At 44.4% G+C, this 23,088-nt stretch overlaps 2 protein-coding genes across 7 annotated transcripts in view; one reads left to right on the top strand and one right to left on the bottom strand.

Moving 5' to 3' along the window:
• LOC116277441 (guanylate-binding protein 7-like) overlaps positions 1-23,088 on the top strand; it is a 250,349-nt gene that overhangs the window by 138,194 nt on the left and 89,067 nt on the right. The gene's annotated exons all lie outside the window — the stretch shown is intronic.
• Positions 250-20,341, bottom strand: LOC102538491 (guanylate-binding protein 7-like). 3 transcript variants are annotated; one of them, XM_072974024.1, is made up of 11 exons: positions 19,949-20,341; positions 16,316-16,511; positions 13,029-13,156; positions 10,861-10,970; positions 10,456-10,652; positions 8,859-9,104; positions 7,653-7,933; positions 6,221-6,433; positions 4,004-4,106; positions 3,480-3,673; positions 250-760 (listed from the first exon to the last, which is right to left on the bottom strand). In XM_072974024.1, the coding sequence occupies exons 2-11, from the start codon at positions 16,503-16,505 to the stop codon at positions 731-733; spliced, it is 1,692 nt and encodes a 563-aa protein (XP_072830125.1). In that variant the 5' UTR covers positions 16,506-16,511; positions 19,949-20,341; the 3' UTR covers positions 250-730. The 3 variants fall into 3 exon arrangements, with proteins under 3 accessions (XP_072830125.1, XP_072830123.1, XP_072830124.1); XM_072974022.1 differs by lacking the exon at positions 250-760 and adding an exon at positions 2,004-2,621; XM_072974023.1 differs by lacking the exons at positions 250-760; positions 19,949-20,341 and adding an exon at positions 2,004-2,621 and having other exon boundaries at positions 16,316-16,530.

Here is a 23,088-nt window from a genome sequence, read left to right as displayed (position 1 = left end):
ATACTATATGCTTCTAGGCTTTTCTATGCTATTTGATTTATACATTTTTCAAAATAAAATAATCTTATAGCTACCATAAATTGAATTCTTCTCAAGCAAACATACCCAAATGTATTAAGAAGAACTTCAGTTCATTTGGAAAATGGTTTGCAGATAGATAGCAAATTCAGTTGTTTCATATTGTTGGTGAATGAAACTTTTATCAGCAAAGAATTTCCTGTCCATAACAATGAAGAGAAGAAGGAAGACTGTTTCATTGTTGAGTTCACACAACTATGAACGTGCTAGTAGGTAGTGCACTGTACGTGCATGTAGGTAGACTGAAAGTGACCAGAAAGGCAGGATGAAATTCCACACATTTTCTCTAAAAAATCAGGTAAGATCCATTTGCACTGATTTTAGCCTGCATGTGACATGTTTTCTTGGATCAGTGGTATCCTGTTTTCCCATGAGGACTGGAGAGCACAATTTACTGTGTCATCCTGAGCATCCTGCACCTTCTGGTACAGAGTTCCCCCTATGCTCTCTTGAAAATTGAGGTCGCTATCATGTAGGTAACTGCCCTCATCTGACATAAAAATGAAACTTTCATGCTATCCCCAGGAAGGAATGGTTACAGCCAAGACTGAAGCTAGGTTAAGCTCCCAAGGTGAAAAATTTTCTGGGTGGAGCCTGGAAACTTGAAGACCTCTCTGGGTTGTAAAGTTGTCAGTTGTTTTCACGAGAAGATTCAACTGTTCAGGAACTGTTTTGGGGTTACCTGAAATAAAGAGCACATTTTATTGTTTTGGAAAAGCAACACGTGATTTCTCAGCATGAGCCGTATTTCAAAGCAGCCCTGTCCTTCTTCCACTTTCAATCTCACGTATACTAACAGAAACTAAAGTTTCAGGTTTGCTTTGTCCTTAATTTGACAACAGAATTTTAGATTCATGCAAAAGATAGGGATGAACTCTAAACCTTGTATTTTGAAAAATATTAATCAGAGTAAGTCAGGGACAGCAAGAAAAGGGACAGCAGGACTGGTGGGCCCTTGCGGTTTCTCTCAGATTAAAGTTGGAATAGTCCCAAACTCAATGGTCACATATTTTCCACACATAATAATCTACTGACTTAGTAGTTTAGGATCTGAGCCTATTTGCCCGAAAGTGTGTGTAAAAATCTTTTTTTTTTAATTGAAGCATAGTCAGTTACACTGTGTCAGTTTCTGGTGTATAGCACAATGTCCCAGTCATATACATATGCATGTATTCATTTTCATATTCTTCTTCATTAAAGGTTATTACAAGATACTGAATATAGTTTCCTGTGCTATACAGAAGAAATTGACTTTGTTAAATTTGATTTTATACATAGTAGTTAATAGCTGCAATTCTCAAACTCCCAAATTTATCCCCTCCCACCCCATGATAACCGTAAGATTGTTTACCATGGTTGTGAGACTCTTTCTGTTTTGTAGATTAGTCCACGTGTCTTCTTCTTTCTTTTTTTAAGATTCTAATTAGGAGTGATATCATATGGTACTTTTCTTTCTCTTTCTGTCATATTTGATGCAAATTGACATTCTCTGGGTCCATCCATGTTGTGGCAAATATCATTTTATTCATTTTTACAGCTGAGTAGTATTCCATTGTTTAAATATACCACAACTGCTTTGTCCAGTCCTCTTTCTATGGACATTTAGGGTGCTGCCATGCCTTAGCTATTGTATATAATGCTGCTATGAACATTGGGTTCCTGTATCTTTTCACGTAAGAGTACCCTCCCTATATGGCCAAAAATGGGATAGCTGGATCATATGGAAAGTTTATTTTTAGTCTTTAGAGGAGTCTCCATGTTGCTTTCTATAATGGCTGCACCAAACTACATTTCTACCAACAATCTAGGAGGGTTCACTTTTCTTCACACCCTCTCCAGAATTTATTCTTTGTGGACTTTTGAATGATGACCATTCTAACTGGGGTGAGATGATAACCTCATTTCATTTTGACTTGCATTTCTTTGATAATTGGCAACATTGAGCATTTTTTCATGTGCCTATTGGCTATTTGTATATCTTCATTGAAGAATTGCTTGTTTAGGTCCTCCATGCTGGTATCACCGACGGTGAATGTACATTCTCTTACTGTTTGTTGTTTTGGTTTTCTTAAAATTTTTCTCTAATTCATCATCTTTCCACTTTTTTTCTATTTCTTCAAATTAAGTAATTCAATCCATTTTTTTGTTCTTTTTGACCTCAGGCCCTGGTAATCACTTTGGTAATTCTTTGGTAATCATTTTTTATGATTAAACTTTCCTTGAAAAAAACTACCATGACACATATTTTTTAAATGAGCTACACTGTTACTCTATTCAAACATAAGAAATCTTCCAAAATATACTTAAGAGGAGTTCTCAGACCTTTTAAGAGCCTCACTGAGCATTTTCAGACCCATACCAGCAACTTTATAAGGCCCGGGTAGCAGTGCAACTAAGGCCATGCACACCGCATCAAGGGCCTCTGACATCTTGAAGGGGTAATTGTTTTTGGTTGTTTCAATGTCTTCTTTTAGTTTACTTATTTCACTAGTTAACGCTTCAGAATTCTCTTTAAATCCATCTCTAAGTAGTTCTTCTTGCATCTGTGAAAAGGAGAGAATCCCCTTTTGAAAACACCGAGGCGTCAGCATTGTGTGTCTAACAGCTGTGGCAACTAAGCACGTGTGTCTGTTTCTCTGTCTCTGAGATGTTTTCTTACATTGGCCAATATTTGCAAACATTTGGACCTGGGCAGGATTTACCGCTTCCCATGGTCCCTCAGCACCATGTCCCTGGGCAGGGAGGGGTGGGTCCAGGTCAGGCCTGAGAACTGTCTCAGTCATGAGCTCCAGGACTAAGAATGCACTTCGGGAGGGAATGTAGGTGAATTGCAGTTACTTCCAATTGCCCTGGGGTAAGACGACCACACATATGTCACAGATTATGGCAACTGGTCACTCTCTTTAGAACACTGGCCACCAAGGTCCAGTTTGGGACAAAGAATGCATTGACTCAAGGTGTATAACATGAGTCAGGTGGACCTGGAAACAAAGGCTGCAAATTGTAGAGCTTTCAACCTCCAGTCCTTCCTACAAGGCACAATCTGGTACTTTCAGGGGCAGGTCTATTTTATGTCTCTGATGGTTGTACTGAAAGTCCTAAGAACCACAGGACTGAAGTCCTGTTCACTTGGGGGCAAGTGAGACCCTATGGTCACCACAAATAGCAGCCTAGGAACCCAGGTCATGTTATTTGGACCCTGTGAACCCTAACACTACAGGAAGTGCTGAGTCTAACAGACGTAAGCCTCCTGCTCGGCCCACATCACTTTGATGTTACAATGAATCAAATGTCTTTGGATTTCCCTGTGGGATCTGACTTTACGTAGAATTTCTGCTCCTTTCTTCCCAAGGAGCTGGGGTGTCATCCATCAGGTGCCGCCCAGGCCCCTCCAGACCTACCTTCAGCTTGTGCTCCAGCACCTTCTCCTGCTGTCTCAGAAGGTCTTCTCTCTCCCTATTCATCTTCTCTTCCAGCTGTGCTAGATTCTCCTTAAGGCTTTGCTCCTGCATCTCCAGTTCTTGCTCTTCCTCATTCTGTTTCTCCTTTAGTAATTCTAGCTTCCTCTCAGCTGCCTGCTTCTTGGCACGTTCAACTGTTTCATAACAGTTTTCAAGAGGGAAGAAATAACAGTTATGCCGAGCTTTACCTTCCTGAGCTCAGTCACTAAAGTTACTTGAAAATGGCAGGAGGGAATCTGAACTCGCCTTCTATCCACATCAGGAAGACACGCTTCAGCATGGGGTGGAAAGGCACTGATCAGACGTACATGCAACCCAACCTCCCAGAGTTGTCTTCAGACATATCAGAGAGCTCCCACAGAAGGAAAAGAAGTCCCTGGTGTCAGGAAGTGTTTGCTCTCACACCAGTCAAACAGCAGCACAGAAACCACCTTCCCGTCTGTGGGCTCATCCCTGCCCCGTACCTGCCACAGCCTTCTCGCCATCCGTGAGGGCTTTGTCTGCCTGCAGGATGGCTTCCTCCACTCCTTCTTGGGACTGCAGGAAGCTCTGCAGGACCTCCTTTGCCTGAGGAAACAGCAAGAAGCAAGGACTTGTCAGGCAGCCAAGATCTAGTCTTTTACAGGGAAACGTCTGTTCAGTAAAACTACAGATTGGAACCTGTGAAATCTTCATCTTTCAAAGGATCCCACACTGTTACAAATGTCAGGATCATGTGCAGCTCTACAACCAACCATCCTCCATTGTCTGCAACCGCAGCACCTGCCCATCGTTTTCCTTCTTTTTTGATTTTGTTTTTTGTTTTTGAATGATGCTCATCTACTCTTTCTTTATTATAATTTCACATTTTTTACATCAACTTGTGACTTCTATCTCCTCTTCTGGAAACTTTCCTGAGCTCTCTTCTGAGCTCTTAACAGCTGCTGAGAACATGGAGCTGCCCCACCAGCTCCACCACTTGAGGGCTGTGTGATCTCAGGCAACTTACATCTTCATGCATCATTTTCTCAATTTGATAATGAGGATGACAGCAGTACCAGCACCATTGTTCTGATTCCTTAATTGATTGTCGAGGCAACTCAGCAAAGCAGAAGGACCCTGAGATCACCTCCTTTCGCAGGCCAACCACACCACAATTATTTGCAGAGCAACCATCCATGAAAAAGACCAGACTCTATCAGAGAAAAACTCCTACAACTGAAGGCATGAAGAAGGAACCACAAGAATATAGGTAGGAGGTGGGTAGCTGCAGTGTAGACAGATTCCTTTCCCTGGTGGGTTATTCACAACTGGGAGAGATTCACAACCCCCAGGGGAGTGAGAGGCCCAAACCCCTTGCTGGGCTCCCCAGCAAGAAGTCTGGCACTGGGAAGACATGGAGGGGAGGCCAGTGGGGCTCACTTTGGGAGTCCCAGAACGATTGTAGAAATAGAGAATACTCTTTTCTTTGCTTGTATTTTGTTTTTGTTTTGATGGCAACAGTTTGTTAAAATTTTTTACTTACTTATTTAGTTTTGTTGGGGGGTAATTAAGTTTATTTATTTATTTAGCTTTCGAGGAGGTATTGCCAATCGAACTCAGGACCTTGTGAAGGCTAAGCATGTGCTCCACCGCTTCAGCTCTATCCTCTTCCCCTTGAGCTGTATCTTTCTCCCAAGACTCTACCCTTAAAGGGTGCACACAGAACCTCACACGGGCCTGGACCCAGGACCTGGGACCCAGGGCAAAAGCGGTAATTTGAGGAACCTGGGGCAGACCTACCTGCTGACTCTGGAGAGTGTCCTAGAGAGGCAGAAGGTACCTGCAGCTCACCCTGGGGACAGGGACACTGGTGGTCCCAATTTTGGGGAGCTCCTCTTACCTTGTGGACGTGGTGCTGGCAATCACCATTTTGGAATGTTCTCGCTAGCTTTTTAGCCCCAAGACCCAGCACCACACTGATCCCAATGTGCAGGTGACAGTGCTGGGATGCCCAATGGCAGGCACCTAGTTCAGCATGGACACAACTCCAGCCATCAGCAGACAGGCTGCTTAAGACCGCCTGAGCCCACAGCCAACTCTACACAGGATCCTGAACAAGACCCTCACATCAGCATACAAGCACTAGACCTGAAGACTCAAGGCGCTATTCTCCATCCAGAGACCCCAGTTCCCAGACCACCCACTACTGGGAAGACACCAGCCACAACAAAGCCTCAGTCCTGTACCCAGGAGACCCAGCCCCCCACTAGCAGGCCAGATTCTGCCGGACAACCAGCAGGTCTCGGGCTCTGCCCAATGAGCAGGTCAACACAAGCTTCAAGACTCCCCTAGACTCAGCAACCAAATGTGTCAGGAACAGGATCTAACCAACAGTGACCCAACACATGCTCTAGGACCCCTGAGTCCTGCAACCAGACCCCAGGACCTGGCTGTGTCCTCCAAGTTAGCTGGCACTAGCTCTGGGACCTGGCCTCACCCACCAGTGGGTGATGAACATCCCAGGGTCTTCTGGACCCTTACTCCCCTCACCAGTAACCCAGCACTAAAGTCCCCCAGGGCTCCACAGTCAGCCTCCTGATTACCTGCTCCTAAGCAGCAGATAGTGGCTTCTGCACAAGGCAGGACCTGGCAACCACATGAATCGGCACAGAACCTCTGACTCCAATCTGCTGTTCTTTTCCCACCCCTTTACTCCTCACCTTGACTCCTTTCCTGGGCAGCAGCATATACTCCTGTTCAAACTTGTTCCTTATTTCTAAGTAGAGCTTGTGTCCTCCAGGAGCAAAGAAAGTTCCTTTCAAACAATGTTCAGTCAAGGGCTCTGAAAGCTTCTGAAGCTCAGCCTGACAGTATTTGACAGAGGCCTCTTCATTCTGCACCAAGAAGTCTTCCCTCTTTTTCTGGATGGTGACCTGCCAGGGAAATGTGGGGAAATCCGATAGAAAGAAGCTGTGAGAAGGGAAAGTCCAACTGTGGTCCTTTGGAAGAAGCAGTCTGACAGCATCAGGGTGCAGGAGACGCAGAGTAATAGACATGGAGTCAGGAGACTATTTCTACCCCCAGTTCTGACCAGCTCTCTGTGTGGCTGGTGGGAAGTCTCTGAAACCCTGTGGGCTCAGACTCCACACCTGAGAAATGATGGGGTTGGCAGGGGTGATGTCCATGGTTCCCTTAACAGCAGTAGGTCTAACAGTCAGCCATTCACCCACAACAGATGTGAAATTTTCATTATGAATTGGAGTTTCTTCTGCAAACTTAGGAGCTATGGATAAAAACATATACTTAGCAAGTCACTTGCCTATTAATAAATTAACTACACACTAACCAGAGTTCAGAACTCCTCATGGATACTTTTTTGACTGAGGATTTGAATGTGTGAAAATATAGGAAGAGGCTTTTTTACTAATACTGATAAATTACAATTGAGCTGGCTTTGCTCTATGTGAAGTAAGATTTTTTAATTTGAAGGTTGGTCAACGGTCAAACGTTCAGTAAAGGTGCCTATGGCAAGGAGAATTGTGATCTCCAAGAGTTGTCCCCACTGCTGTCCGCACTCTGCAGAGTCCCCAGATTGTGACTATGATGAATATTGATCCCGTGTTTGAGTTATGTTACACGGCACAGGTGACTCCTGAAATGGAGATTACCCGAGTGGACGTTACCTAATCACACCCTTTCAAAAGTGTTTTCTCCTGTTGGTAGCAGAAGAGGAAGTCAGAGTGATCAGAAAAGAGATGGCTGCAATGCACCATGGCTGGGTCGAAGGCGGAGTGCTGTTCCCCGCAGCCTCCATGTGAGGACCAAGCCCATGTGAACCTCGTCTCCAGCCACAGTGCACTGAGAAGACCACCCACGTGCCCGGGGCTGGGAGCTGACCTGACGGAACGGAAGCCACTAAATGTGTGTTGGTTACGCTGCTAAGCAGAGGGTAATTCATGATTCACAGTCCAAAATAAAAAGCCCAACTTTTAGGAAAAAGATGGACTGTAGCCCACAGAGGCTTGTCAGTCATAAGAATCTAAACTCTTTTAGATTTATGATGAGTAGCCCATGAGCCATGGGGACAAAGAGGGGGTCTGGGATCATTCCAGAAGAACAGACTCAGGAAGGAGACCTGCTAAGGCACGTTACCAAAAGCTTCATCTGGAACTCCCGCTTGTCATCCTTGAAGGAGTGCTCCATGAAGACTGCGATGGCTTCCCTCTCGCAGGCCGTGTGCACCTCCAGCAGCCCCTGCAGCGTGTCCGTGGGGAGGGTCAGGCGCTGGGCCATCTGCTCGCTGTAGTGGGCGGCTGCCTTCTCCACGGCCGCTGAGTTCTCACGCTCTGCCAGAGTCATCACTGCGTTCTCCAAACAAGGAACTGCCCCACTGTTGATGGTGTCCACGTAGGCCACCGCCAGTGTCCCCAGCCCTGAGTGACACAGGATATTTAGGGCAGAAGAGACAGTTCTTACCTGTTTGTTTGGTTGGGTTTTTTTTACATTTAGAGATCTGCATTCTAAAAATCACTAGGCTTTGACTGAATTTATTTTTCCTCCTCTTTCTTCTCATCTTGATCTTGTCTTCAGCTTGGTCTCCTCCTCTTTTGTCTTCCATGAATCCTCTTCTTTATAATAACATCACTATGTCTCCTACTCACTCCATCTTATGATTCTCAAACGCATCACATTATAATATTAGGTGAAAGATCTCAAAAAATATGTTCAAGGGTCTCCAACACCACTTTTCCCAGTTTAATAAAATAAAAAGAACTAATTACACACGTATGTAAGATACACAGTTTGTGGGCGCTATTTGTAATGAAAGTGTGGTCCCCATGTAAAAGTGTCATCAGGAATTTCAGGACAGTGGGAGAAATAGTAAACGAAGCAGGCCCCATCTCAGAACAGTGCCCTGGGTGACTGCCCAGGGGGCACGCGCATGAAGCCAGCACCTGATGTGAGACTGAATTTACATCTGTCTCTCACTCAGTGAGTCTACATGGCTCATGACCTGGTATTTGTTTTCTCATTCATGCAAATTCACAGAACGGCTTGCGTATCTTCACTACAAACACTTATCCCATCAGACGTCTCATCAAATTGTGTTTTTCCTTCCTTAACAGGAGTCTGACCTTATACTGGTAGTGTAATAGTATTATGAGATTTGATAGGCTTCAATAACCCTTATGCAGGAAAATTTTAATGAAGAAGCATGGATTTCTGTGAGTGGTATGAACATATGCTTTCCCACATTACATACAGAAGAAAACACAATTGCTGACAAAACCACAGTGCGCTCACAGCTCCATCACACACCCTGACCCACGGAGGGATAGGCCGCAACTACAGACTCACCTCCCCCAGTGACTGTGATCCCCTCTCCTAGGGTCTTGGGTTTTGCATGAGTGAAGACATAAGAACAGAATGCTTTGCACTGCATCTGAAAATTCCCATCCAGTTGGTCATCTGGCACGTCCTCAATATGGACTAGTAGTTTTCTGTCACTGACAGGCCGGTCAAAGACAAAGCACTTCCGTTTTGGAAAGAACTTCCTGATCATCTCTCTGGGCATGTTGGAATTTTGGATTTGGGGATCCTTGCCTGCAGAAGTGAATAAAGAGCAAACACTGAAGGAACAGCTTTCAGGTCAGCGGGGTGACGACTTTCATTTCCAGGGAGCTTTGCATCCCTGTGGCTCCCCTGCCTGTAAACCTCCTGTTATTGATCACACAAATTGACCTATGCTAATCTACCCTGGGCATGGAAACCTCCCTCCTTGTTTCTTGTTTTGTTTTGCTTTTGGCACAGAGCTAAGAGTGCAGGAAGTACTTCTGAACAAGAAGGGGAGGCATCTGTTCCAAATGAAGAAAATTATGATTATTTTCCTCAGCTCTTGCCTGATGTGCAGTGAATCAACTCTTTATTAGATGTTACTTCAATGATACATTAATCCAAAAACTTCTCAGAAATATTTTTCTGACATGAGATTCCCCATGACAGAGAGGAAACGTGGGCGGTAAAGTAACGTCATGGTCAGGATATTTATGACTTTGCTGGGAAGATCACATGTGGAGCGCAAACAATACTCAGGACAGTAAATGAACAGCCTTGTAAAATCAGAGTCAAAAAATATACATTCTATAAATATATTTGGAAATGGCTTTAGCCTACACCATCTCATGGTGAGACTAGCTTACGTGAAGCCTGGACCTCAGCAGTGTTCTGCATCCTTTTATATTGGACGTGACATATTATACAGAGCATCTCTGGGCATACGACAGCAGTTCAACAATTATTTTTTGAAAAGATGAATAAATGATTAGATAAACCAATGCATATTGCTTTTAGGTACCATCATTACCCTCTCTACTAAATATAAGCTGAGTAATTAATTTATTATATCACGTGTCAGGCAAGGCTCTAGAATGAATCGTGATGTTATGAGGAAGAGGAAATGAGGCATCGGATAGTCTTCCTGGAAGAACATGGCTGTGCTTTGTTTCTGAACTCTTCAGTGTGCAAACAGCCTGTGTATGAGGGGTGTGGCTATCTGGGCAAGTACAATGTATGGGATGAAGTGTATTTCAAAGCTTAGTTCTTGGGTTTCCCTTGTGATTCTGTGTATACCAATTTCCATAATGTTGCACTATTTTGCTCAGGAAAGGAGAAGCACTTCATATGTAACATATGTGTGTGAGCCCTGCTTTTTCATGGCATGAAATTTCCTGAAATCACTTGGTCTAGAAATCACTGGATTCTAAATCTCCTCTGTGAACTTAAACTCTGACCACTGGGGTTTTTCCACAAGAATAATGACAAGAGACACGACACCTGTCATTAACCCAGGACAAGTCAAATCTCAAATAAAGACTGATGTCACGTGCTGGGTGGCAGCACTCTGCAGACCCCATGACCTCCTGGCCCTCCCAGCAGCCTGGCCATGCTCTGATACCTGGAATCAACCTCAAGGCATTCTCCAGGTACTCATCTTCAGTGATGGGGCATCCATCTAACTCCAGCTCCAGCGTGAAGTCCCGCACAGTCCACACGAAGTCTGGAAAGAATCTCACAAAATCGGCTGAGTCCTCTCCATCGTCAGAGCTGCACGAGGATTTTGTCCTGATCAGATTTGTGAGTTCGGTCACGTAGCTGGGATCCTAGCTAAGGAATGAGAGGTGCCCCGCAACAAAATTTCCAGATCGCCCCCCAAAACAAGTTTTATCAGCATTCCTCTCTGCCCCATTTCCCCTTCTCCTCAGCCATGAGAACGGAGTCACAGGAAAGCAGAAGCAGCCTCAGTGGCCATTTCTACCGACTCAGTGAACTGGACTGGGGGCTTCCAGTCCGGGAAGGATACTGCAGCTGCTCCAGGGCCTGGTGGTTGATGTTGCTCATGCTGTTGTAGACAAGGCAGCTGCTCAGAAGCACAGCCAGGGCGAAGGTCCACGAGTCACTCTTTGAGTCACCCTAGAAAGCAGTGGGGAGTCCACACCTCAGTCTCTCATTGACCTGCTCATTTTCTATGTCAGCTGTCCCATAACTCAACAGGACGGCAAATGACATAAACTTCAAAACAATGCTAAATCCAAACCTTTCCCGTGATGATGTGTTGCGCTCTCAAGGCCGCAGCCGCATTAGCTTTTGGCAGAACAGAATGACATTGTGAATTTGTGTCACGTGTTTAATACACTGCCTGGCACATAGAAGCTAAGCAATAAGGTGTGAATGATGCTTTTGCAAACTTCTCTTGATTATAAGCTGTATTAAGGACACAAATGCCACTTAACTAAATTCATCAACTGTTCATTGTCTGTCTAGAAAACACCAGATACTGCATTTGCTTCTGTGGCTATAAAGCTCTACAGGACAGTCCCTAGCACCAGTGACATGGCTTTCTAGAGGGGCAGATACATGTGCGACCATATAAATGCATCCAAGATGATAAACTGCCTGGAGTGGATCCACATGTTCTCATCTGAAGGACACAGACACAATGCAAGAAAAGAAAAGAAAAAAAGAAAAGAAAAGAAAAGAAAAGAAAAGAAAAGAAAAGAAAAGAAAAGAAAAGAAAAGAAAAGAAAAGAAAAGAAAAAAAAGAAAAAAAAGAAAAGAAAGGAAAAGACAAGTTCCCCAAATTCACAGCCAGAAGTCGTTATGTCTGTCAGGGATGTGATGGCATTCAGCTGAAAATAGCTGGGCTTTAAAGGACTAATAGGATGTCGGTTTGTGGAGAGAAAGGGCCGGTGCAGATGAAGGACCAAGAGAAGTGAATCAGTACTGCCAGCAACTGTGGTCCCACAGAGGATTCACCGGGCTATTTTATTTGACTGAAGTGGCACTCATGGTGGTGCTAGGAGATGGTGAGGCTGAAACCAAGATGAGGGCAAGTCCTAAGAGGCCATGTAAGGGAGTCAGGTACTATCATGACAGGTAGTAAGGGCAGCCAGTGTTCCTCTGCTATCACTTTACGATTTGCTATGTTCTGGTTACTTGACAAATGCAATGAGGTAAGAAGTGGGTTGTGCAAACTATGGACTATTAGGAACTGTCGATCATCTTCGGTTGACATGGAGGTGATTGTTGAATACTTTAAACGTGAATGTTTAAATTCAGAATGTCTGAATTCATACTACAGCTCTTTTCTGAAGTAATGAAAGCCAAAGATTCACGGCTACTATTTTTCACATAGACTCAGACTAAGAAAAAGGGGAAAAGATGACTGCAAGCAGCACTATAAACCCAAACTATCTACAATTACCCCATGTCAAGTGCTTTTGGGGGACCGAGCACACTGTTTACAGACGTCACTGAGGAATCCCTCTTCAAAGCCCAGACACTTGGACTAAAATCTTCACAATTGACCTTGATGTAGCCAAACATTTTCTGTAGATAATTGAAAGGGCATATTTCACTGAAACCCTATTTTCATGATTCCTGCCTCTAACCCCATTAACCGCACACACCTTGACCTTTAGAATTCCTTAATTGCATGGGCTACACCTTCCACCAGGCCGTGTACCCAAACCTGAGCAGCAGGGGTAGGTTCTCACTTTCCGTACCCATGGTTCCCTGTGCTGATAACTGTATATTTCTTATCTCCCTAATGAAGCCCTGGGCCCAGACCTCACTCACGGTGATGTCTGTGGCACTGAACACAAAGCCCTGGAATTCTGATGCCCATTAAGTCTTTGGTAACGTGGATCTATCACCCCAGTGTGAAAAGTAAGATCTCTCGCTAATACTCAAAGTATCTAATTTATTAACAAATAAATTCAAGGAAGGAGAATTTAGCCTAGGAATGTGTCATCAAATTTGAATTGAGATGGGAAATTAACACATAAGTAGAAGGGGAAGGTAGAGCTCAGTGGTAGAGTATGTGCTTAGCATGTAGGGGGGCCTGGGTTCGACATCCCTAGTACCTCCGTTCAAAGGGAAAAAAACTAAACGCCTCCCTCCAAAAATTAAAATTAAAATAAGTTAAAATGTAAGTGGACTATCAAGAGCAAGGAAGATTTTCTGCTTTACCTTTTCCACATCACCCAGGCCCTCGGTGTCCAGAAGGACCAAGGTGTGGCTCTCCTTGGAGGGGTGGGGCACACACCACATCCAGATGCCCTTTGTTTCAGACCTCACCGTGGAGCCCAGAGAGAAACCTGCAAAGGAAGAGAAGAAAGCAGCGCGCAGTGACAGCAGACGGTCCAGGCTGAGCTCGTCTTACCTTGGCTACCCTTGTCTGCACGTGAGAGCCTGCCTGAAAGGAAGGTTCTTCCAATTCATGAAGAATAGCAAATCCTACCTCTGTACCTCTTCAGAACCATCTCAAGAAACACTCCCTGTCACCTATTCACCTCCTACCATTATCTGCTCAAACTGTGTCACATTCTAGGATTAATGTAAACTCTATTAACCCTTCTATTTTTATCTGATACTGAAAAGCTCCCTTCCTCCACTTTCTGATGCAGATGAACCAGTGAGAAGAAGCAGCAGGAGGCCAGAAGTCAGGCATGTGTGACCTAAGGTTCCACTCGGGTGACCCACAGCGTCCCAGCGCCTCTGCTCCTGTATCTTGATTACATATCCTTTGATTTAGTACCACGAAGTAGTTCTGGACCTTGGCACATTATGGAATCCACTCACTGCCTGTCCCCTCAGGCTGCAGGAGTTACAATGGCTGCCTGGCTGTTGCTCTTGCCACTCCCTGGGCGCCTCCACCTTCTTCACTGGTTCACTCTGCCCTGCTGGTGCTCGCATAGCTGTCCCACCAGTGAGCATCCTCAGTTTCCCTTTAAGTGGATCATCGGTGCCCTTCCAGCACCTGGACCAGTATGCAAGCTTTGCTAGATTTTTTCTTCCCCTTTCTCCTTGGATTTTCCTCCTTTCTGCTCTCCTCCTCTAAAGTGGTGAGTTATTTGTTCATTGACTCAAGATATAACAGAAGGGAAAGCAGAAGAGACCTGTCACATTTTCTCATTCCTTTTACAAAGGCTTAAACCCACAGGGGGAGATGCAAAGTGTATGCCTGAGAAGCTGCAGGTAATATATCTTGTCCAAGATTTATAGCATCTGTCACATGCCAACGCCACCTTCACCTGAGAACAGAAATGGATGTGATGACACACAGAGGGCAGCGCAATTCCGCTTGGCTCAGGCCCTTCAGTTTCCACATGTGGTGTGCTCTGCACGGAGGGGCTATAACACCTGAGATGATATGCACTGTTCCACATCATAATAGTACTTGACTGCTTGCTGATTAATGCAGAGCAATCTGACCTTCCCCAGGAGAAAAGATAAAGTGTATCTGGTGCTCATCACTGTCAGTAAGACAGGAAAGGACCAGATGGAAGTCATCGCAAGGAGACAGTGGTGACCTGGTTATGCTCACCCTCTTTGATTGGGCACAATGTGTGTGTGTGTGTGTGTGTGTTGCTCTTCCTGTGATACGACTGGTGTGGTGGGTCACAGTTCAGGTGTTTTAAAACAAAACTAGTGTAGGGATTTCCTCCGTAAGGGAAATCACTTCCTTATTGCTTGATATTATCTCGAGTAGTTTAAAGAAGGACATTGTTGAAACTCCTTGACTGGTATCTTTTCTTAGAGTTCTCAAATCTTGAATCCCTCAAAAAAAAAAAAAAAACACAATTATGTTCAGCCTTGCAAAGAAAACTCCTTGATTTGTGGTCAAGAGTTCCTCTAAAAGAAAGACAAGAATTCTGTGTTTTGTTTGAAACCAATGAGAGATTGCAAGGCAAGAAGGAGAGAAGAAGAAAGGAAAAAAATAAGAGAGTGAGAGAGAAATACAGAAAGAGTCTGAGACAGGCAATGAGACATTCCTGAGATCCTTCAAGTTTAGTGAACTGACGTCCTACCACCTAATCCTGTGAGCCACTGAGTCACAGAGGAGGACATTAGGAGAGGAACGGTGAGTGGTTTTCTCAGACAGAAATGCTCATTAGCACACAGGCACATTGTCCCAGGAATTGGTAAGAACCAACTAGGCAACTTAGTAGGAAAAAACCCCAATTTCTTGAGATAGGAAATGTAAATCACAAATCCATCTGTGGATAGGTGCTCAACTTTAATTGTATTGAGGCAAATAACATGCAACTATACACACACCACATCAGCAAGAGGTAAAAGTGCTTTTACCAAGGTTTCATGAGGATGTGAAGAATTCTAAATTACTTCTGATAAGCATACACATAGAACAGAAAGCTTAAAAGGTTGTTCGATACCATCTAGGAAGGCTGAAAACATAAAGACTCCTTGACTCAGCAAGTCCACTTCTGGGCACATCACACAAGGAAGCTGTGCACATGTGCACCAGGATACAGAGACAAGAACTCTCACGACGGCACCATTCATGAAGCAGCTGAGCTGCACTCGATACCAACGTCCATCAGCACCAGTGGGTGACTACACCGTGGTGCCCTCTGACAACTGCATGCTCTGCAATCAGTGAAAATAATTATAGACACATATGGTGAACTAGATCGACTTTGTAAATATCTTAGCAAGACTATGAAGCAAGACCCTAATTGATACCAGCTTGCAACTCCCTATAAAAAGTCCAAGCTGTGTTTTAGAAACATATACATAGATTGTAAACTCATGTTTACACAGGAAGCGTGAAAGAATACAGCACAAAAATGAAAGGATGGCTTAGCTCTAGTGAGGATGTGAGGCACGTGCATGGGCTTTTGGGGGCTGGTGATGCTTTAGTTCTTGATTGAACAGTGACTGAACAGATGATCTCTTTGCATTACCAAGTTTATTATATGTATGAAATATATATATTTATGCCCTCTTCTGTATGTGTTCTAGTTCACATATTAGAAAATACTACATAGAGAGAGAGAAAGGGTGTAGTTTATGAAAGTTTTCCTGTGAAATAAGGCCAGAAAAAGGGGTAGTAGCCCCACTGAGATATGGGATGCAGGGATTATGCTGTCCATTCTTCCTTCCATTCCTTTAAAAAAATAGGACATATTGACATGTGTGCTGCTTTAAATGACCCTGTGGTTTAAGACAAGAGTGATGATGGAGAAAAGAAGAGAATAATGATTGCAGATGAGCCCCTGAGCAGATGGGAGTGGATGGGATCAGGACTAAGGAGGTGGATGGTTTGACAGGTGTGGGAATTCCCTGTTATGGTAGAAAATAGTAAATTTCATTTCCTTTGGTGGTGAGAGTCAGAAGTCCCCTTCGGTGCGAGGGGTTAGGCTCTTCCTGAGCAGGACCCTGGAGGAGGCTCAACACCTGCATTATCCCTGCTTCCAAGCACACGGCCCTGAGCAGCCCTGAGCATTACTCACCATGGTTCTGTCCCGCCAGGCGGTTCATCAAGTAGGACTTTCCCGTCCGATACGGCCCTGCTATGGCCACCACCACCACAGGCTGAGATATCTGGTCGAGAATCTTCAGTGCATTTGGATTTACTGTCATCTGGCTGTTCTGTCTTTTCACCAGACAGACAGGGTTCATCATGCTGGGTCCAGATGCCATGGGAAGCTGTAACCCAGAGCAACAACTCAGTAGAACACAGCTTCTCTCTCATGGTCACACAAGCATGTGCACATCAGCTTTTTCCTTGTGGAAATTATATATCAATTTTCTATGTTTTGTATGTTTTCACATGATAACTATTAGTCTACTGTGCCAAGGCCAGATACAGATACCTTACGTGCATTCTCTTTGTGATCCTCAGATGAACCTTAGAAAAACCTTGTCGACACAATGCACACAGTGAACAGAATGAGAAAATAAGGCCCTGATGATGGAGACTTGAGAGGTTTCTGAGGTTTACTTTTTTTATGAGGCAAGCATAGGTAATCAGGTTTACTTACTTAATTTTTATAAGAGGTTCTGGGGATTGAACCCAGGACCTTGTGTAAGCTAAGCTTGCACTCTACCACTTAAGCTATACACTCCCCCGATGGAGCCTTGAGAACACTAACATTTTGTGGGCAAGTAGAGGCAGAATGGGGCTTGAAGGAGCTGAGGAATGACCAGAGATTTTGGGAGTTCCAGAATGATTTGGTCACTCAGTATCTGGATAAGTGTTTATGGAGGAACTACCGTGTGTTGGATGGTGTTCTAGGTGCTTACTAACAAACAGTGAACAAAATGGATGCAAATCCCTGCCTCCTGGAGCTTCACCTAACAGAGGAGACAGATACTGTAGGAAGTTGAGGAGCAAAACACTAATTGTCTATTAAATGATGGTTAATGCTCTGAAGGAAACAAGTAAGGCATGGGACAGAAAGTGTGGGAGTTAGAGTTTACATAGAGAGTAGTCAGGGAAGGCCTCAACCATAAAGGGAAAAGGAATGTGATTGGGGACCTTGGTGAGGATAGATGCAGTGGATTGCTGGGAGCAGGTATGGGCTGCAGGAGGCATGACTGTGAGAGAAAGAAGGAGGGTCAAAGAAACCAGCTCTCCCTCAAACACAACAAGACAGAGCTTTGTGCTACCTGCACAAAGTCGTGCATGCAATCATTAACTTACTAACTGAAATGACAGCACATTTCTGATGGTTTAGGCTGTTAGGGGAGAGAGGCAAGCAACTGGGGTGTCTGCCTAGATCTGCCAGATTCTCATATCTGGGCCAGGATATAATTTAAATGATCCCAGCACGATGATCGGGTGTTTCATGTTACCCAGAGCGAGAAGTCAAGAGCTCTGACTCTCCCTTAAGTTTCTTACAGACGATACAAAGCAACAGCCACACCTCCTTATATTTTAGTAGCTGTGTGACCAACAGAAAGATTCATTTCTCTGGGCCTCAGATTTTCCTTCTGTAAAATGGCAGCACTAAAAGTAAATATTGTTTATTAGGGTCATTAGGGGGTTAAATACTTCAGAATGTACATAGTGCTCTTAAAAATCATGCTGGTACCTAGTAAACCCTGAATAAGTACTGTTTTAAAATTGAGTATTCAAAATGCAGAAGGCAGGGTGGGTCACTTCTGAATGAAGGCAGAGGATTGGCTGTGTCCTGAGGCAGTGGCAGTTCCCACCCGGGCTGCAAGCAAGTGGGTCATCACATGCCATGAAGACGTTGTGCAGGCCCAGGTACCTGGCTGTAACAGTTGATAGGGATGGCACAAAGGGGATAGAGTCAGGTGGGAGCACTCATTGCTGCCCGAGGATGTCCGAGCACCGGGTCTGCAGTCTGGCTGCCAGGGATCAAACCCAAGGGTTCAAGTCACTTACTGTCTGTTGGGACCTTGACAAAGGAACTTGACACTGTAAGCCTCAATTTTTTGTAAGTATCATATAGAAAACAAGAATTCTTGCCTGATTCGCTACTGCACATCTAGTAACATGTAGGTTCTCAGAAATTTTAAAAAACATTTCCTGCATTAATGTACTCTTTCAACAGCAAGTAAGTTAGACAATGTGTTGTGCTGTGTCAGTGCATTCTGTGAGCTGTCAGTTGCCAAGAGACATAAGGTATATACAACCCTTTTGTTAGGAAAAAAACATGAATTTGTTTAACACAATCCTTCTCTATAATTTCTCTTTTTTTCTATAGTGGATTGGGAGAAGAGAAGGGGACTAAAATGACCTTTTACTGCTGTGTTATGTGAAAATTAATAAAGTGAAATCTCACTCATGTGGAGGGCAGAAGGGGGCGCTCTCATGTGGTACCACTGAAGCTCAGTTAGAGGAAGGCTTGTCAATGACAGACCCCCCCAGGAAGAGTCATCAACAGGAAAGTCACCAAGGCCAGTTCCCAAAACAAGCACATGTGCATTGCATCTCCTCCAAGAACTGTCCACCCTGACACCTCAGCCAGTGAGAACAGGTCATCATCTTGTTTTCCTCCAATGGACTTTCTTTGAAAACAATCCTTCCCAACGCCATCCTTTTTCTCTATAAAATCAGGTTCCTCTTCTTTGTTTCTTGGATTTGCTTATGGCTTGTGCTAGACCTTGCTTGTCCCAAATTGCAATTCCTCTGCTATGCTTGAACAAACCCACTTTTACTTGAAAAATACTGTTTAACTTTTAAGGTGAATAAGCAAGAGGAATTGTGGAAATCACTTCTTAGATTGAACATTGATAAAGCTTTGTGTAAGAGGCAATGAGTTTACAAAGATTTTGTTTTTAATTCAGACTATACTGAGGTGCCAAAACCAAGAAGCCTTTTAACTTTGAAACTAAATAAGTAGAATCGTGCTACGAGATGGCAGAAGATGATCAACAGTTTGCAAAGCTTATTCCTGAGAGTTGTCTGGGGTGATGGTTAAAAATACCACATGCCCAGTGTTTTCTGCAAGTACAAAGTATTCCTGATGCAGATCATGTGCGGGCTACTCATTAAAAATAATCCATGATAAACAAACATGCTTAGACTTACAGTTACCTTTAATAGCTTTTAACTGAGAACCACATTTAATTACTGCACATAATCCAGCTCTGTAGTATTTGGAATAGCAAATGTTAACACAAAACAAATCAAGGGTCAGTCATTCAGGATGTAAGTTATCTATATGTCAAGGACCATCTTTCCTCTGTTTCTCCAGTGCTCAGAGGGGCAGGGGCAGGACCTGTCTGAGGTTGGGAGGAGGCCCAGGAAGGAGGGACCTGACCTGGGAGGGACCCCATCCAGCGCCTCTGGGAAGAGGCTGGTGACGGGCTATCAGTGCTAAAAAGGACCTCCATCCCCTTTCCTCAGATGAGGCAGAACACATTCTTCCTTCTCACATGCACAGCTCTTTGCTGCAGCCCCGGACCCAGGACATGCCTGGCAGCCGCCCTGCATCCTCACGGATCCTCTGAGCCCGCCCAGCCCTGCTCCAGACCAGCCGCTCTCCCTCCCGCGGAGCTGGCGCCTGAGCCTCCCGCCTGCAGCGCGAGGTCTGCGCTGGGGGCGTTCTTGCTATGCTTGTTGGTAGTTAATGGCAACGTACAAGGAAGGTGAAGTTTACGAGCAAACTCACGTGGTGCTGGCGATACACCGCGGATCACGTTCTCAGCTGCCCTGGGCTCAGAAGCTCCTCTGGCCTTTGGCTCCTCTGCAAACAGATTCTTCTCTTTAGAAAATGAAAGGAGGGCTGGGTGTTAAAGCCTTCCAACCAGTATTCAGTCTGGTTTATGGGAAACGAAAGCGAAAGGACAAGGCCTTTTCTGGGAAGGGCAGAGACTGCATCCTTGCTTCCATTCATTTCTTTCTTGTTTCCTTGTTTTCTTTCTCACTTTCTCTCTCTCTCTCTCGCGCTTTCTGTTTCTTTCTCTTTCTCTTCCTTCATTCCTTCCTTCCTACGTTCCTATGCAGGCAGGAACTTGGATGAAGTCAGGGAAAGACAGGTTTCACACCTGGCTGAACAAACCCACCTTTGTCCCTCCTCCACAGGTCTCTTAGGTGTGTCCTTGACCTAATTGTGAATGTGGGGCAAGTAGCGGTGGGACAGGAGAGTTCAAGTGCCTGTCACTCAGGGGTACTTTTGTGAGCAATGGGGTTTATTAATCTTTCTTTGATTTCAGAAATATTTTATGTGCTCATTTCCTTTCTCCTTTTTAAAAAAAAGTTTCGTTTTTCACTTAGTGATTTTTCTTCATTAGCAGTACATGTGTGTATAAAATCTTTGATTTTATAGCCCAGACATATTCACTATTATTCTGTCATACTAGTTTTCCCTTGTCTTTGACTATGGTGGATCCAGATTTGGTGGTTGGGGCGTGATTGAGATTCCTTCTGCCTTGCGTATGCTTTAAGGTGTTGTATTTACCCAACAGGTAAAAGCTTGATGACTGCCATTATGGCATCGGATTCCTTTGCCTGAGGAGCTGCGAGCCAACAGGCTGAGACACTGAGGTTTGCAGCAGAGAAAGTGCTTATTTGAGAGGCAAGCAAGCAAGGAGGCAGGAGAACAAGTCTCATCTCTGACCCCCAGAAGGGGAGGTGCTTGAGATATTGATGGGATAAAGGAGCAGGGTGGCCTTAGGCTTTGAGAAAAAGTTTCTGGAAGTGAGGAAAAGGTGAGCTCATTGGTGTGTGTGCAGGCCTACCTGAGTTCCGTGTTTCTTCATGGGATGCATGCGTAGATTCATGGGGAGTTGGTGTGCAACAAGCAGGCTGCGATATAAGTAGGTCACCCATGGGACAAGCAAGCCTGTTCTGCTCAGAGTCTGTTCAGCCATATTGGTACCAGTGGTTTCAGTCACTTTGGTTGTGTTACAAGAAGAGGGCTTAAAAAAAAAAAAGAAAAAAAAGAAAGCAGTCCCTTTATCTGCTGTTCTGTAAGATGAGCTCAAGATTTGTTATTTACCAGTTTCTGTTACAGGTTTTTAACCATCAGGGATGTGGTTTCATCACCACATCTGTGTGTCAGAAGGTAGGAAGGGAGAGGAAGGCAGATGGGCTACAGTCGCAAAGATCCACGGCCAAGACTCTCCCAGAGCACGTGCTCTGGTGCACGTTCTGTCCGCGGACTTGCTCAGCTGCACGAGCAGCTAGGTGAGTATCGTCCATAGCCAGACGGCCACAAGCTCACTTTGCAAAATACACTGATACAATATTTGAGCTGTAAGATTTGAACCCAAGCTGGTAAAATGACCACGGCCCTATAATACCTGAGCCACCATGATCGATTTAGGGAGAGATGTGGCACGTGACCCAAGACCAAACAAAGTTAATCCTTTCTCAGTTACTTGGATCCAAGGGATTTGTCTCCCTCCCTCTCTCTCTCTGTCTTTCTTTTTCCTCCAGGTCTTGGTCTTGTTTGGCTCTCAAGCTCTCTTCTCTTCTGTTTCCGTTAAGTTTTCATTGTCGACTATGAGGATGTGACGATGTGTTTTGAGATGAAGACTGTAAGGGCACTTAGATATGTTTGGCTTTAAAACATGATAGATATTTATTTACAGAGGGGGAAATTAATTTATAATTTTACTTTCAGTTTCCATTTTCTATAATTGCTTCAAGAAAAATACTTTACAAAATTGTATTCTGTAAGTCTTATTTCCCAAAAGTATAACATTGGAAAAGGATGAATGATTGAAATGGGTACCTAACCTGAAGGCCATCAGTGAGGCTGATTTACCTGAAATTAAGTGTTTTCATTGTCTGTTACTTTAACTCCAGAAAAAGTGGTCTAGCCTCTTAGTTTAAACATTGCGCTTATTTGTCACCTAGTGCACTCAGCTTGGTGTCTGGTGAGAATCCTGTCAGAAAGAGTCTCATTTTCCCATTCTGCTACTCAGAGTTTAGTGAAGGAACACAGCTGGGAATGCAGCAGCGTTCTCAGCAGCTCACACTTGAAGCATTTTCAGTTCAGAAATCTGAGTGCAGTCATTCAGGTGAGGAAAATGTGGATACAAAGAAATAATTGCCCTCTGGGGGTAAGATTCATAAGCTTGGGGGCTCTAGGCTTGGAGAGAGTGGCCAGTGGGACAAAACGTTTGCCAAAACAAGACAAAACTGAAGCACCTTGTATATTTCTGAGCACAGAAATAAACAAGGTCAAAGAACAGGCACTCAGAAATGTACACAATGTAAGGCAACAGAGCTGGAGTGCTGGTCTGGCTGTAATAAACATGTCACCCTGCTCACAAGCCGGAGTGCAGTGTATCACCTGAGGAGACTCAGCCCTAGTGTGTCTGGAACATGAGGAAAAGGGAATACCGAAATGACAGTTTTGTGCATCTGCCTCAGTGTGCTAAAGACAGATGTGTATTTATACCTCCTTTACACATTCCCAGCACTTGCCAGGGAGGGTCCATTTTAAGAAACGGTGAGGAATGTATAATTTGTCACTTGGGTGTCAGGGCTCACTGTAGGAGTGATGGTGCTCAGCATAAACTATCTTTAGATCCCATTTATAGAGGGTAAAAGTCATTGCTGGTTTAATGTTTCCTTTTACTAGGAAATGAGGCTTTACCTCATCAGAGTTCACAGACTACTATTGTTGGGTGGGGGTGGGGGGAAGGTGTCCATTAGAGCTACACTGAAAGGGAAACCTGGATCTAATGCAAAATGAAAGCTCCAAGTGCCTCTGCATTCATCCACTGCAGTGGGTCTCATTCAGTGTTGTCGGCTTTGTTGGATTCAGTTTGTTTAGATCTACACATACTTCATGGCGGG

The sequence above is a fragment of the Vicugna pacos genome, chromosome 13, assembly GCF_048564905.1.
Source record: "Vicugna pacos chromosome 13, VicPac4, whole genome shotgun sequence".
Classification (NCBI taxonomy): domain Eukaryota; kingdom Metazoa; phylum Chordata; class Mammalia; order Artiodactyla; family Camelidae; genus Vicugna; species Vicugna pacos.
The sequence above is the reverse complement of the archived record's forward strand: the minus strand, read 5'-3'. Positions and strand labels throughout refer to the sequence as shown.

Coding starts and splice junctions, on each gene's coding strand:
- LOC102538491 (XM_072974022.1), bottom strand. CDS start 16,505: ATGGCATCTGGACCCAGCATGATGAACCCTGTCTGTCTGGTGAAAAGA. Junction 10,653..10,860: donor CAGGCCCTGGAGCAGCTGCA/GTATCCTTCCCG, acceptor CTAGGATCCCAG/CTACGTGACCGAACTCACAA. Junction 6,434..7,652: donor AGTTCCAGATGAAGCTTTTG/GTAACGTGCCTT, acceptor TTTCCCTGGCAG/GTCACCATCCAGAAAAAGAG.